We start from the raw sequence: 15,469 nt of genomic DNA, 5'->3' as shown, positions 1-15,469 counted from the left end.
CCTATGTCTCAGGTCTTAAGTCTTTTATTATGCCATGAATTTCAGTGAGTATGTATATGATACGTCATTCATCACCGATATATAGGTCCCAAGTATATGTGACAGGAAATAGAAAGCCATAGTCTACACGCTATCGTAACAACGCAAACGGGTATCATGATTTCAAGCAAGAAAATTTAGCAAGTCAAGCAAGAAGGCCTCCCTTAGAACTTAAATTCAATAACAAGCGGAATGCTCAGGTCCGTCGACCAGACGACCTTCTCCCGTCCGTCGGCGACTCAGGCTCTTCATCCACGAATCGAACACTTGTGCCAAGCGCACTACTTCGTCCAGCACGACGTCGACTAGAAAGTGTTCGAGGTAAGGCGCCAGCGCGTAGTAGTCGACTAGCAAAGGGCGTATACAGAGGCGTTGCCGGGGTAGTAGAACCCTGTGCCAATGATGGAGCCGCCCGCCTGGAGGGCGAAGTGAGAAAATTAGGGGTCGCTAGAGGTGTGGTTGAGGTAACCTGGGGTTCTGTAGCATAGATCTTGAAGGGGGTCTCGACCTGATAGTAGGTATCAAACAGTCGTCGATTCGTATCGAGCCCAAGTGGAGCGTCAAAGTTCTTCCGCGGGCTAAGCAAAGGGCCTGCTGTGTCTCGCGCTTCGAGTTTCGTTCTTGCTCGATCAAGCCAATTACGGAACATGCCCCGTGTATGCTTTCGCAGATTGCGATCCTTCATCGCGTCCGCCGTCTCGAAGCTGCTCTTGATTTGAAAGACGCGGAAGCTAAGCTTGCGAAGTTGTGAGCTGGCCTGTGATAAAGCATGCAGCTGGTGTATGCTGTCTGCTTGCTCCTCTTGACGGCGAACCTTGGCTAAATGCTCAACCCAGCGTGTCAATTGCTCTTGCACGTTCTGACGAGCGAAATGATTATCAGCGTAATCGCACTCCTGGATCCGAGTAATTGTCTTGTCTTGCCATCGGCCCAGAAGCTCAGATGCGATGATTAGTACTTTCTGCCGCGAGAACTGTATAGCTTGATGCTCCAGATCAGCCACGGTACGAGCTTTGGACAACCAGTGCAGTAGAGCATCCGTCGCGAGTCTTATTTTGTGCTTCCTTCGAGTTTTGACATAGGCTTCCTGGCGACGTCGTTTTGCAGATTCTGTTGCAGCCACACGCCACTGCTTGAGATACTTGGTGGCCAAGAAATAAAATCTGGCATTATGCGCCCATCCTTCGATCTTCGCCACATGCTGAAGTTTGGAGCGCCAAGCGACGAGCGATTCCTGAGCGAGACGTGGTGCATAGAACTCGAACGCAACGGTATCTCGTTCGTGTTGTAAGGCAAGCTGATCCCGCCAACACTGGAGCTTTGAACGAAGTAGATCCTTTGTTTGACGCCTTTCATAGGCTTCTGCGCGGTCAAGCAGCACCGAATACGTTCCGCGGATATTCGTCACGAATCTGGACAAGGTTTCATGCTTGATCCGCTGTTCTCTGATCCGCTGCATTAGTCGGTATCGTTCGGCCAAAATCCATTTGTACATCGCTTCTAGCTTCAAACGCTCTTCGATCCGGGCGTGAAGAGCCTGACAACGAAGCAGATCATTCCACGCTGTCCAGGAATTCCGTACAATGCGGTATCGATCCATTTCTCTCGCCTGCTGTAACATCTGGACCCTATTGATCCATTGCTGATAAGCCGATCGAAGAATTCTGTTATCTACCATTTGCGAGACACGACCGGCGACCGGCGCTAGATGAGCCTGGGCTCTCCATTCTCTGAAAGCTTCGCCGAGAAGCTGACGTCTGTGTATCGATGCTGCTTCATGTTCCATATCAATCACGCCTTCGGTTCGATGATACCAGGCTTGCCAAGTAGATGTCAGGAGATTTTGGCGATTCCAGACTTCAATTTCATGGTTTCGCTCCCTATTAGTTCGAAATTTGCGCAGCCAATACAGCAAAGACCGTCTCTTGAGGCAATGATCATACCACTGAGGAGCACGCTGCTCGCAAAAATGCCAGAACCATTGCCAGTAAGCTGCATTTGTCAACTTCTCATCATGAATAGCCACCGCTTCTGCCTCTGCCTCCTTGAGCTGCCTTGCTTTCCTTCTCCAGGCATTGAAGGGTCGACGTAAGGCAAAGCGCTGAGCTTTCAATTCATTGACTGCAGTGATTTCTCGCCATGCGTTAAAATATTTGACACTCAGGATATGTCGGCGAGCGGCAGACGTTCTTGCAATTTCTTCCGAGGTGAATTGAGCCCAGTGGGAGAATGCTTTAGTCAATAGGTAAAGATCCCGAGCCCGTCCAGCGCGCTCTTCGAGGTGCTTGAAGAACCTTTCTGTCCGTTCCGTTCGGCGCTTCTCTATAATTTTCCCATGCCATGTCTCAAATGCTTGTCGCAACAGTGTACCTCTGTCTCGGTTGGAAGCGACGGCCTCCAAGTGATGATGGGTCTGTCTTTTTTCAACAGCCTTTTTGAGCCATTGGGTCAGTATCCGGCGGTGAATCGCTCGTTGGCGGTACATGTTGAAAGTCGACGCGTCACGCAGCAAGTCCGAAAGTGAAGGTCGATAGAGTAGTTCTGGGGGAGCCTCTGGTCGCTCAAATGAACCACTAGCCTCGTCTTGAGACGAGGATGATTGTTCTTCCTCTTCTTCGGAGCTACTTGAAGATTTTGAAAGCCGCGAACGCGATGCCTCAGCTATTCTTTCAGAGCGGTCCCGATCTACCGCAGCGCGAGCATACAGGCCGTTTGGCATAGGTTTCTCTTCGGGCGCCGACTTTGATTTTGCTGCGGCCAGAAGATCAAATCTGCTCATAAGTCGACGACCCACATCGAGAAACTGTGCGATCAGTTGGGTTCTATCCGGAGAATCTGTGCCTTTCGAGGCGATTGCGCGCTTTGTATATGGAGTGGAATCCGCGAAGGGATACTCGGGTTTTCCGGTTTGCAATCGCGACATCGAGGATCGTGAACTCGGACGGTTTATGAAGCTTCTCTGAGTAGGGTCTTCACCGACGTCGTACATCGAGTTGAATGAGGCGCGTCTTCGTAAAGGCGTTTGTATCTCAGGGTATGTAGGTTCTGTGGTCTCCCCAGTAGCATCTTGTCTCCTTTTCCTAACCCGGCTTTCGACTGAAGGCACAGTGTCAGCGTAGGTCTCCTCCTGGCCGTCGTCTTCGCCGATCTCAATCACTATTCCCATCCGTTCTAACAAGTTTTCAAACTTCTCGAAGAGTGTTTCCCCAACGAGATCCTTGCTTCCCATCTTGAGCAAGAAGCGCATGCAGGCATAGCCTGGATCCGCGTCCACACCATGTTCCGCGATGACCTGATCGTACGCATCGAAGAGTACTCTGTATGGAAGGCGCTCGACTTCTGGATCGCGCTCGGCGCGTGTGATGACTTGATAGAGGAAGCCGACATCTAGTGTACAACAAACAGACCCAAGTCAGCACCCCTCCCAATAAACGGTTGCGGAGACAATGCAATGACCAGATTACATACCGTCATCTGAAAGCAACGGGTCTTCATAGGACAAAGGTTTTCGTTTGAAGGGAACGGGAGGCATCGATTTCTTCGCGACCTAGGGCGCGTTTGGTCGCATATGGGTCATGGAGGCGGGAAAGAAAATCAACCATTGCGAGGCACAGTGTTGGGAGACGACGGCGGGTCCCACAGTGCTCTGGTCTGCGAAATATGGCTCAAAAATTAGATCCGAAAAGGACCTGTAGACCCAATGGCTACGGCCGGTGATCGATCATTGACTTCCGTGGAGGCACAGTTTAATTGTTTTGGCCTCGTGTCGCGCGGGACGATGGAATGCATGGTGTCATGTGATTAGTTATGTAATCACGCCGTTTTGCCTGTATCGCATGGTCCAGTGCTGCCAATTACTGGGGTCTGACTCAAAGTATTGGACTCTGACAGATAAATGACAAAATGCCTTCGACGAAGACAAGACCTATCGAAAAGTTTGCGAAGGCTACTGCCAAGTGCTCTGCAGAGGTATCCCTCACGCCTCCTCCCCCCCTGCCTTTTACACAAAACTGTCCTGTCAAGCGCCATGTACGCCTCACTGACAGGATCTCAGGCGGCCGCGTATGGCAAATGTGTCGTTGCTGATTACAATGCGATCCATAAAGATATGTGTGCCAAAGAATTTCTCAAACTCAAAGACTGCTTTCTGGTATCATCAAACCTGATGCTCTCGAGTGAATACATCACTGACTCGTATGCTACAGGCGGCCTCAAAGAAGGTCTAATAGAATGTTTTGGATGGCAGAACGGAGGGTTCACTAGGCGTTTTGGGCTGGCTGTAGCATGCATCATGTTTGAAAGAACAGACTGATTATTCACGTAATCTATGGAACTGGAAAAGAAATCTTTTCATCTCATGACAAACAACAAGCAACTGTAGGGAATTGTTCGAATCTAACTGTTGTCGTTGCGCATCTTAACTTGATCGAAAGTTCTACAGCTTCAGCAACCGCAACAAGAAGGTGGCCTTTTGAACTTCTTGCTCTTCCTGAATGATCATTTGAGGCTCGTCGCCGCTCGGCAGCTTGCCGTCAACAAGATCATGACGCTCAAGCGGTCTGCGCACAACCTTTTCGATGGCCTTGGCCTGCGTCTCAAATGCCTTGTTGATACCAATCTCTTCAGGGTCAGACAAAACCACGTACTCCATCTTCACGTCGTCAGTAGGGACCAAGCCCGCCTTCTTGCGGAGACGCTGCAGGCGGTTGATGATCTCTCGTCCCAATCCTTGCTCGGCCAGATCAGGGTACAAGTTTGCGTCCAAGATGGTCACGAGCTCATTGTCCGTGTTCGATTCCATGTTGACTGACGAGGAGTCCTCCTTAAGACCCTTCTTCACGACAAGGTCGCCCTCAACAAGCTCGATTCCGTCCACGAGCATCTTCTTTTCAGCAACGAATTTTTTAACATCGTCGCTAGTCAACGAGGGCAAAGCTTTCTTGACCTTCTGGACATCCTTCTTCAACTTCTTGCCCAGGGTGGGCCAGTCAGCGGAAACGCTGTACTGAACATTGTACTTAGCCTCATCAGAAGAAAGAACAAGCTCAAGAATGTTCAATTCTTCCAGAATGTAGCCCTGTAGAGATTTAACGTCTTCCAGGTACTGCTCGTCCTGGTGAATGACGACCAGGGTCTTCAGAGGAGTCTTCAGACCGATGTTTCGTCGCTCACGGGAGGTACGGGCCATTTCGATGACCTTCTGCATCCGGCCGACTCTTCTCTCGACGACCTCATCGAAGAGTTCCTCGCGCACCTCGGGGAATGGGAGGAAATGAACGCTGCGACTGTCGTCGGCCCGGAGAGCCTCGGGAATGTGGGGAAGAAGTCTCAAGTAAATGGTGTCGGTGAGGAACGGAGTGAATGGAGCCAGACCCCTGACCAGGGTGTAGAGAACCTCGAAGAGGGTGTTCAGGGCGTGCTGAGTGTCTTCGACACCATTCTCACCCTTCAAGCGTCTGCGATTGAAACGGATGTACCAGTTGGTGGTGTTGTCGATCAACCCAAGCAGGCGGGGAACGACAGTATACAAACGGTATCCTGCCATCTCCTCGTTCACGAATTTGAGAAGACTCTGGCAGCTTGCCAAAATCCAGCGGTCCATAACATTAGTGTTGGTGGCTTCAGCCTTGGGATCAAAGACATAGTCGAAGCCCTGGGTTTTCTTGAAGAGAGCCGCCTGTCCCTCAAAGAACTTGTAACTGTTCCACAGCGGGAGAAGGACCTTGGCAACGATCTCCTTGACACCAGATTCCTTGAATCGAAGAGGCTCGGCTCTCACGACGGGCGAGTTGATCAAATACAGACGCAGGGCATCCGAGCCATATTTGTCCATGACCAGGGCCGGATCAGGGTAGTTCTTCAAGCGCTTCGACATCTTCTTCCCATCTTCCGCGAGGACGATGCCATTTACGACACAGTTCTTGAAGGGGAGTTTACCGAATAGGTGGGTTCCCAGAACTGTCAGCGTGTAGAACCAACCACGGGTCTGGTCGAGACCTTCCGCGATGAAGTCACCAGGGAAGCTCTTCTCGAATTGATCCTTGTTTTCGAAGGGATAGTGCTGAGAAGCGTAGGGCATGCTACCTGACTCGAACCAGCAGTCGAAGACCTCGCTCACACGACGAAGAACACCCTTGCCCTGCTTGCTCGGAATAGTAATGTGGTCAACCTTATCACGGTGAAGATCGGTAATCTCCCCCTCGTAACCGCTCAGCTCTTTCAGTTCTTCGACACTGCCGACCGCAACGACTTCCTTGTAGTCCTCACTGACCCAGAGCGGGAGAGGAGTACCCCAGAAACGGTTGCGGGAGATGTTCCAGTCACGCGCATTCTGAATCCAGCTCGAGAACCTACGTTCCTTCACGAAACTGGGGACCCAGTGGGACTCATCAATCCCCTCAAGCATTTTTGGAATGATAGGACCGATCTTGACGAACCATGAAGGCACGGCTCGGTAGATCAAGGGAGTATCGGAGCGCCAGCAGAAGGGGTAGCTGTGAGTAATCTGGCTGTCAACGATCAAGCGACCAGCTGCCTTCAGGTGCTTGATGATAGCTCTATCCGCGGCCTTCACATGCTGGCCCTCAAAATCCCTGACCTCAGCGGTGTAGCAACCGGTATCATCGACAGGATTGGGTGGAGCGCGGGTCTCATTGATGACACCACCTTCCATGGCAACCTTGTAATCCTCCTCACCAAAGGCCGGGGATTGGTGAACGATACCGGTACCATCCTCAGCAGTGACATATTCTGCGTTCAAGACACGGAAACCATCATCCTTAAATTCTTCGTAGAAGTAGTCAAAGAGAGGCTGGTACTTCCAGTCCTTCATTTGTGAACCCTTGAAGCGGTCGACAATCTTGAATTTCGCCTTCTTAGGATCCTTGTACAGGGTACGGAGCAAAGACTCGAGCAGGACGTAGTGTTTCCCGGAGGCTTCGTCGAGAATCTTGATGTATTCGAAGTTGGGGTGGACTGCAAGAGCAACATTGGAAGGAAGGGTCCACGGGGTGGTCGTCCAGGCAAGAAGGGAGGTCTCGGGGTCGTTCACGAGGGGGAAGCTGACAACGACAGCAGGATCCTGCACATCCTTGTAATTTTGTTGGGCTTCAAAATTACTGAGGGGGGTGTTGAGAGCGGTCGAATAAGGCATAACACGGTAGCCCCGGTAAACAAGACCCTTGTCGAAAAGCTGCTTGAAAACCCACCAGATGGACTCCATGAAGCTAGCATTCATGGTCTGCAAGACACATGGTTAGACAGTACCCCGAAATAGAATGGAATTCCAAATCATGGAAAAGAGATAGTGAGATCGTTCACCACGAAGAGAGTGCAAATGATTGAACATAGCGCAAAGACCTACCTTGTAGTCATTGTCAAAATCAATCCAGCGACCCAGTCGCTCGATAGTCTCACGCCATTCCGAGGCGAATCTCATGACAATGGCTCTGCACTCCTCGTTGTATTTCTCGATTCCGATCTTCTGAACAGCCTCTAGGCCCGACATACCCAACTTCTTGTCGATCTCATACTCGATGGGAACACCGTGGGTATCCCAGCCGAACCGACGCTCGACATAGTAGCCCTTCATAGACCAATAACGTGGAATGATATCCTTGATGGTTGAGGCCAACAAGTGACCGTAGTGAGGAAGGCCAGTTGCGAAAGGAGGGCCATCGTAGAAGGTGTAAGGTTCGCGGCCCTCGGAGAGTTCGACCTGTCTCCGGAAGGCGTTGATTTCCCTCCACCTCTCGAGGATGGCCTCCTCTTCACGAGGAAAATCAATGGACATGACGAGCAGGTGAATGCGGTCGTCAAAAGGAGGGGAGGCTGCAATCGATGCGATCTGCGCAGAAAGAAGTAGCCGCGGGGTAGAAATAAGGTAGTGCGTACGGCAAAGTCGTGACTCGTGAGTCACCCCGCGGTTCGAATTTTAGCCAAGCTGCTGCAGTGCGTGCCCCGCCTTGCCGCCGGAATGAGGCGCGACTCTGATAGTGCCACTTGCTTAAGTAGTTTACACTTAAATCTAGCTCTTCTACATGGACCCTGAATTAGGTCGATTGATCATAGATATTCAAGGGTCCTTATTTCATCTATCGTGTGATACAAATAAAGGCAGATACTTGAATCAGCTTCACAGAAAGCTGCACTTACTCGTCCTCCTCGTCCTCTTCTTCTTCCTCATCCTCATCCTCATCTTCCGCCTCAGAGACTTCTTGTCCGAGATCCTTCAGGCGTTGCTGTAGAGAGTCATGAGTCATTCACATGCACGTCAGACTGGTAACTACGGAGTGACTCACCTTATCCTGGTTTCTCTTCGCTTCAAGATCTCCAAACACAATGAGGAGATCTTCTAGTTCGGACTGCGCCGCCTGGCGAGCTTCTTCCCTCTCGCTGACCTCGGATCGGGCCCTCTCAAGCTCCTTTCGTGCAGCTTCCAGAGCTGCCGCTGACTTTTGAGCTTCTGTTTTGGCCTGCTTAACCTCACTCTCGGCCTTCTGGACTCTCTTTTCTAGCGCAGCGTATCTATCCGAGTCACCATCCCGTGCGGATTGCAGGTCTTGCGTAGATTTTTCTATGGCCGACTTCAACTCAGATTGTAGCTTTTGCCTGGACGACTCGAGTTCGGTGATCTCGGCCTCATGTTGCTGCTTAATCCTGTCAATGTTTGAATTCAGACTCTGAATTGTGTGCTTGAGGCTGGACACTTCCTGTGCATGCTTCTCTGTGCTTGCACCACTGCCTGATTGAAGGTCCTCTATCGTTTTGCGTAGGTCAGATAGTGACTCTGCATGCTTCTCTTTGTTTGTTTCAAGTTCAGCCTGGAGACCTTCAATCGTTTTGTCCAAGCTGGACAATTGCTCTGCGTGCATTCCTTCCCGCGCATCAAGTTCGGACTGGAGGGTACTGGACGTCGAGCTCTGAGCATATAATTCTGCGGCATGCTTTTCTTGACTAGCCTGCAGTTGGGACTGTAGGTCGTTGATCATTTTGTCCAGGTCAGACAACTCTGCTGCGTGCTTTTCTTCGCTGGCCTGTAGCTGGGACTGTAGGTCGTTGATTGTTTTGTTCAGATCGGACAATTGCTCGGCATGTTTTTGCTTCTGTGCATCGAGTTCGGACTTGAGCGCATCGATTGACGCGCTCTGTGCTGACAGCTCTCCTTCGTGCTTTTCTTTGTTAGTGTCGAGTTGAGATTGCAGTTCGCCAATTGTCTTGTTCAGCTCGGACATTTCCGCCGCATGCTGTTGCTTGTTTGCCTCAAGTTCGGACTGGAGTTTGCTGATTGTCTGGTTCAAATCAGACACCTCGGTGAGGTGTTGCTCTTTGCGGGACTCATAGCCGGACTGGAGGTTCTGGATCGTGCTGTTGAGGTCGAGAACTTCAGCCACATGCTGCCCCTTAGTCTTTTCAGCTTCGGAGCTCAGTTTCTGGATCGTTGTCTGCATTTTGGCAATCTCGCCCGCATGTTGGTCTCTGATTCGAGAAAGATCTGTCTCCAGCGAGCGGATATGCTTCCGTAGATCAGCGACCTCGCCGTCATGGTGTTTCTTGACGTGATATAACTGTCTTTCGTAATCAGCGACTGTCTCTTTAAGTCGTTTTTCGCAAGCTCGAAGCTGCTCCTCATGCTTCTTCGAGAGTTCGTTCTGGTCACGTTTCTGCTGTTCTTTCAATCCTGCAATATCTTGTTCATGGCTTCTTTTGAGCGACTCGCTTAGTTGCTGCAACTTGGTGGATTCCAAAGCAGTAGAGTCCCGAGTCTTTCTATGTTCTGCTTGCTCTTGCTCAAACTTGGATTGCAGAGCAAGCAGGTCCTCTTCCAGCTTCTGTACCACGTTTCCTTTCTCTTCGATCTCCGCTCGGAGAGTATCAACCAGTTCGCGCGATACACCCCTTTCAACACCGTTGGTGATGATGGATATCTCCAATTCGGGCTCTCGGTCAATTGCGCGAGTCAAACGACTGAAGTTGTCTTTCAAGAATTCAATGAAGGTCCGATCGAAATAGATTTCTGGAAGTCCACCATCGGATTGTGCTCCCACAATTTGCGGGAGAACTTCAAAGTCACGCACCAATGGGGCTTCCCTGAACCGGGTGATCCGGTCAATGTACTGTTCCCTTCCCAACTGATCGAGAATCAGCTTATGTAATGTCTTACGGGGTATAGGCGAGTCTTTGGAGGAGAACTCGTAGATGATTCCCAGTAGAATAGTGCAGAGACCAGGCACAAGCACGTTTGAGACCCCACGGTGCTTAACCTCCTGGAGTAGGCTCTGGATGCTGCTGCCCTCGCCTAGAAAATCATTCACGGCATCGGGTTCCTCAAATAACCAACCACAAAGCAGCATCAAATAACCCAGGGTGATTCGCTCATCGTCGCCACGCTGCAAACCAGTGATCAGATTGCCCACTATTGCCTGAATGCAGGTAACTACTTCCTCGCCTTGTTCGGCGTCTCCCTCAGTCACTCCCATGGCAATCTCCTTCGCCTCGGCATTCTCCAAAAGCAGTTGGTACATAAGTACAGCTGCCATCCAGGTTTGATAAGGATCAGCGTTCCCTCGGGACTCAGGCGGGGTGAGTAGGACGGATAAAATATTCGGTATCTGGTCCTCCCCGCTGACATGGCCTTGTATCGCCCGGCCCAACACGTGAACACGGATTCCAGAATGGTTCGCAAAGAACGCCTTCACGCACTCACAGGAAGCTAGGCGTGCGTCAAGAAGTGATATCGGTGCGGGCTCTAATGTCAATTTGAGTAAGGCTTCAATCACATTGATCGGCTGAGTCTGCTTGGCCTCTGCATTGCCATTCACAGCAGAATCGTTAGCAGGATGAGAGCCCCAGACTACCTCAACATCACCAAACCTTTCCTGTAATGGCTTATTTGCACGGATTAGGTCTGCGCATGTTGCAAGTGCCTAATGAAGAGTCAACATCGTACTTAGTGCGATGGAAGACGATGAGAGCCTACCTTGGCCGTTACATTCACATTGAATCGTTGGCCAAAAGCCGTACTCAACACTTGTTCCATTACACCATGATTCCAAAAAGCCATCTGGTTAGCAGGGGTGTTGACGCCGCCCTTCACGAGGAAAAGCTGAATTATAACCAATAGTCCCCATATATTTTTATCACGGTGTGCGAAAGTCCATTGTGGAGTTTCTTCGGACTCTTGATCTAGGTTTGCGTCCGCAAGGAGCTTGGCTAAGCGCTTGACACAGCCCGTTTCACGGAAGTATGACTGATTGGAAATGTTGAGCCGTAAAAGGTTGGCAAGTAGAGAGAGGCAGTCTTCAACGACTTCCGACCCATGGGTCAATGCGCCTTCAGCCTCAATCAAGGAGAATATAAGATCGAAAGCATTCTCGAAGGCAACAAGTTTTTGAAATTCTTCCGATGCAGGCGTAAGCGCGATGAGAAGGAGCAAAGCTTCTAAGAGCAGCAAAGAGGTATTAGCACAGGGACATAAACGAGTAGTTGATTCTGGAGTAAACATACCATTGCGCACCGGTTCTCGAGAATCTCCCAAAGCACTAACCAGTCTCGGAATACCCAGAGGCGCTGTCAGAATGCACTCTTGTGTCCTTTCCGGTCGCGCACTGGATATTTGGAACATCAATTGCAAGGAATAGAGGCGAGAGTAGAAGTCACGAGTGTCTAGAAGATCAAGGAGGGCGGTGATATTGTCTTGTCGCTTCCGCCCAGTCAGTAATGCCCAACCGAACACGCAGCGAACACCGAACCTGGGTAAATTCATCCGACAACCAGAGAGCAATTTCGTCCGATGCTTCGGGCTAGATGAAGCGTCTGTTAGTGCCTTGGGAGGTTGAAGGATGTCGGAAAGAGTAAACCAACACTATTCTCGTCGGGGGTGAACAACATCAACAAGGTCTCCAAGACCACTTTGATTGTGTCCACATCTTCGCAGTCATTCCGTAAGCTACTGATCAACGGTCGCAGCGCACCGGAAGCGACGGAGGCAGGGTAGGTTTTAGAGAAGCTTCTAAGTCCTTGGATAGCCGCTCTTCGGTCTTCCAACAAAGTGGCACTTTGGAGTCGGCTACTCAGAGTATTGATGGTGTCCGTGGCCGTTTGTTTGGCCGGGGCCTGCGATTCGAGGATTCGGAACATCGCGATCGTTAACTTGTAATTTCATGGTCACCGCCGGCCGTGGGCGTGAAAGTGTAGAAGCATTGGATAATCCGAGGGGGAAATGGAAATCGTGAGTGGAATCTTCGACCGGCTGAGTTGTTCTCTCCGTAATGAAGCTGCAGCTAGACTAGCCCGAACAGCTAAGTTTAGCTAACCTAACCAAGTAAAATAATGGGGGGGCGCTGCATAATGACCGGACGGAGCCAAGGACTCGCGCTAAGTACCCGGAACCGCGACAAAAGAAGCGCCGGCTCCCCGGTTCTTTCAAAAGTCAACGGCTCACGGTCGCAGAGACTTCCAAGCCTTTTGTCATCGTCTTTCATCCAGTTTCACCGGTCACGTTTCTTTGTCTCCTGCGCCAGGCCGCGTGAAGTGGGAATTGTCGCTGAATATATTCTTGTGGCTCGAAGTCTGTCGCAGCCGAAACGATCTCTTCCGACTGCCGACCTCGAGGGAGCCGATGCAGCGCATCCGCGAAACAGTCTAAATCGACATATTCTATCTGTGAACCTGTCATTTCTCTCATCCGATATATAAATAGCAGCCATGGGTGTTCCGGCGCTTTTCAGATGGTTATCCAACAAATACCCCAAGATTATCTCTCCTGTCATAGAGGAAACTCCCTATGAAGTCAACGGAGAAGAGATCCCGGTCGACACCACGCGACCGAACCCAAATGGCGATGAGATGGACAACTTGTACCTGGACATGAATGGTATCGTTCATCCTTGTACGCATCCCGAGGGAAAACCTCCTCCGGCAAACGAGCAGGAGATGATGGTCGAGATTTTCAAGTATACCGACAGGGTGGTTAACATGGTTCGCCCTCGAAAACTTCTCATGATTGCTGTCGGTAAGTCAGATTGGATCGCGCCATTACATTATTGAGGCACAGCTTAATGTTAACTTTTACCACAATATAGACGGAGTCGCGCCGCGAGCGAAAATGAACCAGCAACGAGCACGTCGTTTCCGCTCAGCCCAGGAAGCTAGAGAGGCGGATGAGAAGAAGGAAGAGTTCCGGAAGATGCTCGCGAAACAGAACGGCAACAAGCAAGAGGAGGATCTTTCAGAGCAGGTTATTCAGAAGACTTGGGACAGCAACGTTATTACGCCTGGAACTCCTTTCATGGACATTCTTGCTGCCGCGTTGCGCTACTGGATCGCTTACAAGCTCAACACCGACCCAGCATGGGAAAAGGTATGATTCGAGGTATCAGGTTGATTGACTGATGAGAACACTAATTCGAACAGCTGAAAATCATTATCTCCGATGCGACCGTACCAGGTGAAGGAGAACACAAAATCATGGAGTTTGTTCGATCACAGCGGGCGGATCCGGAGCACGATCCCAATACACGCCACGTCATCTATGGGTTGGATGCAGACTTGATCATGCTGGGTCTTGCTACTCATGAGCCGTATTTCCGTGTTCTGCGAGAGGATGTATTTTTCCAAGAATCCAGGCCACGGACATGCCGTCTGTGCGGTCAGCCCGGCCACAAAGCGGAGGAATGCAAAGGGCAGGCTAAGGAGAAGAACGGGGAGTTTGATGAAAAGCAGAAAGGGTCCTCCCTCAAGCCATTCATCTGGCTTAATGTTGGTATCCTACGGGAGTATCTCGCTGCCGAGCTGCATGTCCCCCAGCAGCCTTTTCCCTTCGATTTGGAGCGTGCCTTGGACGATTGGGTTTTCATGTGCTTCTTCGTAGGGAATGACTTCCTTCCACACTTACCATCTTTAGATATTCGCGAAAATGGCATCGACACGCTGATTGCAATTTGGCGCGATAATATCCCTGTCATGGGCGGTTATCTGACCCAAGATGGGCATGTCGACCTGAAGAGAGCTCAGCTCATTCTCCAGGGACTGGCGAAGCAGGAAGATGCCATTTTTCGCCGTCGTAGGCAAGCAGAAGAAAGAAAGCTTGCGAACGAGAAGAGGCGCAAGCAGGAAGATCAGGCTCGTCGCGACGAGCAGGCGAAAAGACAAAGAAGAGGCTCTCCTAGCTATGACACTTACGAATCTCCCACTGCCAGTCGGACTCGCGGTGGCGCAGACGCAGCGGCACCAAGCGGATTAGAACTCATCACCCCTGCTCGTGGAGAGCTGACGCGAGAGGCGAGGGAATTGACTCACAGCATGGTGGTAAATCGTGGGGCGGTGTATAAGGCCAATATGGCTAATAAGAGCGCTGCCGCTATTTTGAAGAGCAAAATGATGCAAGCTTCGCAGGATGGCTCGGCTTCTAATGAAACGGAGGAGTCCACGCCACCGGGCGGGTCTGAAGCATCAGACGACAAAATGGATCAGGAACAGACCTCACCTTCGGTGCTTGGCAAGAGAAAGGCTGAGGAAGGTGCTCCTGCGACTCCAAGCAAGGACTCCCCTAACACTCCCAAAGACGATGAGCTACCACCTGACAACGTCCGCCTCTGGGAGGAGGGATATGCGGATCGGTACTATGAGCAGAAGTTTGGTGTCGATCCGCAAGACAAGGAGTTCCGTCACAAAGTCGCGCGGGCATATGCGGAGGGCTTGGCCTGGGTGCTCTTATATTATTTCCAAGGATGTCCTTCATGGACTTGGTATTACCCGTACCACTACGCGCCCTTTGCGGCCGACTTTGTGGACATAGGTGATATGGAGTTGTCGTTTGATAAGGGAAAGCCCTTCAAGCCCTTCGAGCAGCTGATGGGTGTGCTTCCAGCTTCATCCAACCATGCCATTCCCGAAGTCTTCCACCCCTTAATGAGCAATCCTGACAGTGAAATCATCGACTTCTACCCAGAAGACTTCCCTGTTGACTTGAACGGCAAGAAATTCGCCTGGCAGGGTGTTGTCTTGCTTCCGTTCATCGACGAAAAGCGGTTGTTGGATGCCATGGCCAAGAAATATCCTTTGCTGTCGGATGATGAAAAAGCCAGGAATGCTCCTGGTCAGGAAGTGTTGATGATATCCGACAGTCATCCTGTTTACCAAGATCTCGTTGCCAATTTTTATTCCAAGAAGCAGGGCGCCACCAAGTACAAACTCAATATGCGGGCGAGTGAAGGATTGGCCGGCGAGGTTGAGCGCAACGAGACATATATTCCACACAGCTCTCTGGTGTCGTCTTTGGAAGAGTACGGCATGCCAGCTCTCGAGCAGGATCGTTCTCTTACGTGAGTTCCCATCTTCATGTTCACCCAGACTACCTGCCTTCGTATGGCCAATCCACTAACATGTCGATTCTTAGTGTCAATTACGAAATTCCCAAGTCAAAGAACAT

General features: G+C 50.7%; 3 protein-coding genes across 3 annotated transcripts; 1 reads left to right on the top strand and 2 right to left on the bottom strand.

Annotated features, from left to right (window-relative positions):
- Positions 1-85: 85 nt before the first annotated feature.
- Positions 86-3,766, bottom strand: BO97DRAFT_360796 (Sfi1 family protein). The gene is made up of 2 exons (XM_025692375.1): positions 3,508-3,766; positions 86-3,426 (listed from the first exon to the last, which is right to left on the bottom strand). Exons 1-2 carry the CDS (start codon positions 3,569-3,571, stop codon positions 236-238), a joined length of 3,255 nt encoding a protein of 1,084 aa, XP_025556250.1. The 5' UTR covers positions 3,572-3,766; the 3' UTR covers positions 86-235.
- A 141-nt stretch (positions 3,767-3,907) lies between these two features.
- BO97DRAFT_402643 (uncharacterized protein) lies at positions 3,908-4,397 on the top strand. Its single transcript, XM_025694554.1, has 3 exons — positions 3,908-4,008; positions 4,094-4,189; positions 4,245-4,397. Exons 1-3 carry the CDS (start codon positions 3,943-3,945, stop codon positions 4,263-4,265), a joined length of 183 nt encoding a protein of 60 aa, XP_025556249.1. The 5' UTR covers positions 3,908-3,942; the 3' UTR covers positions 4,266-4,397.
- Positions 4,348-7,925, bottom strand: BO97DRAFT_467579 (isoleucine--tRNA ligase ILS1). The gene is made up of 2 exons (XM_025699664.1): positions 7,403-7,925; positions 4,348-7,279 (listed from the first exon to the last, which is right to left on the bottom strand). The coding sequence occupies exons 1-2, from the start codon at positions 7,829-7,831 to the stop codon at positions 4,475-4,477; spliced, it is 3,234 nt and encodes a 1,077-aa protein (XP_025556248.1). The 5' UTR covers positions 7,832-7,925; the 3' UTR covers positions 4,348-4,474.
- Positions 7,926-15,469: the final 7,544 nt, after the last annotated feature.

The sequence above is a fragment of the Aspergillus homomorphus genome (assembly GCF_003184865.1).
Source record: "Aspergillus homomorphus CBS 101889 unplaced genomic scaffold BO97scaffold_2, whole genome shotgun sequence".
NCBI classification, from domain to species: domain Eukaryota; kingdom Fungi; phylum Ascomycota; class Eurotiomycetes; order Eurotiales; family Aspergillaceae; genus Aspergillus; species Aspergillus homomorphus.
This window is presented reverse-complemented; position numbering and strand designations above follow the sequence as displayed.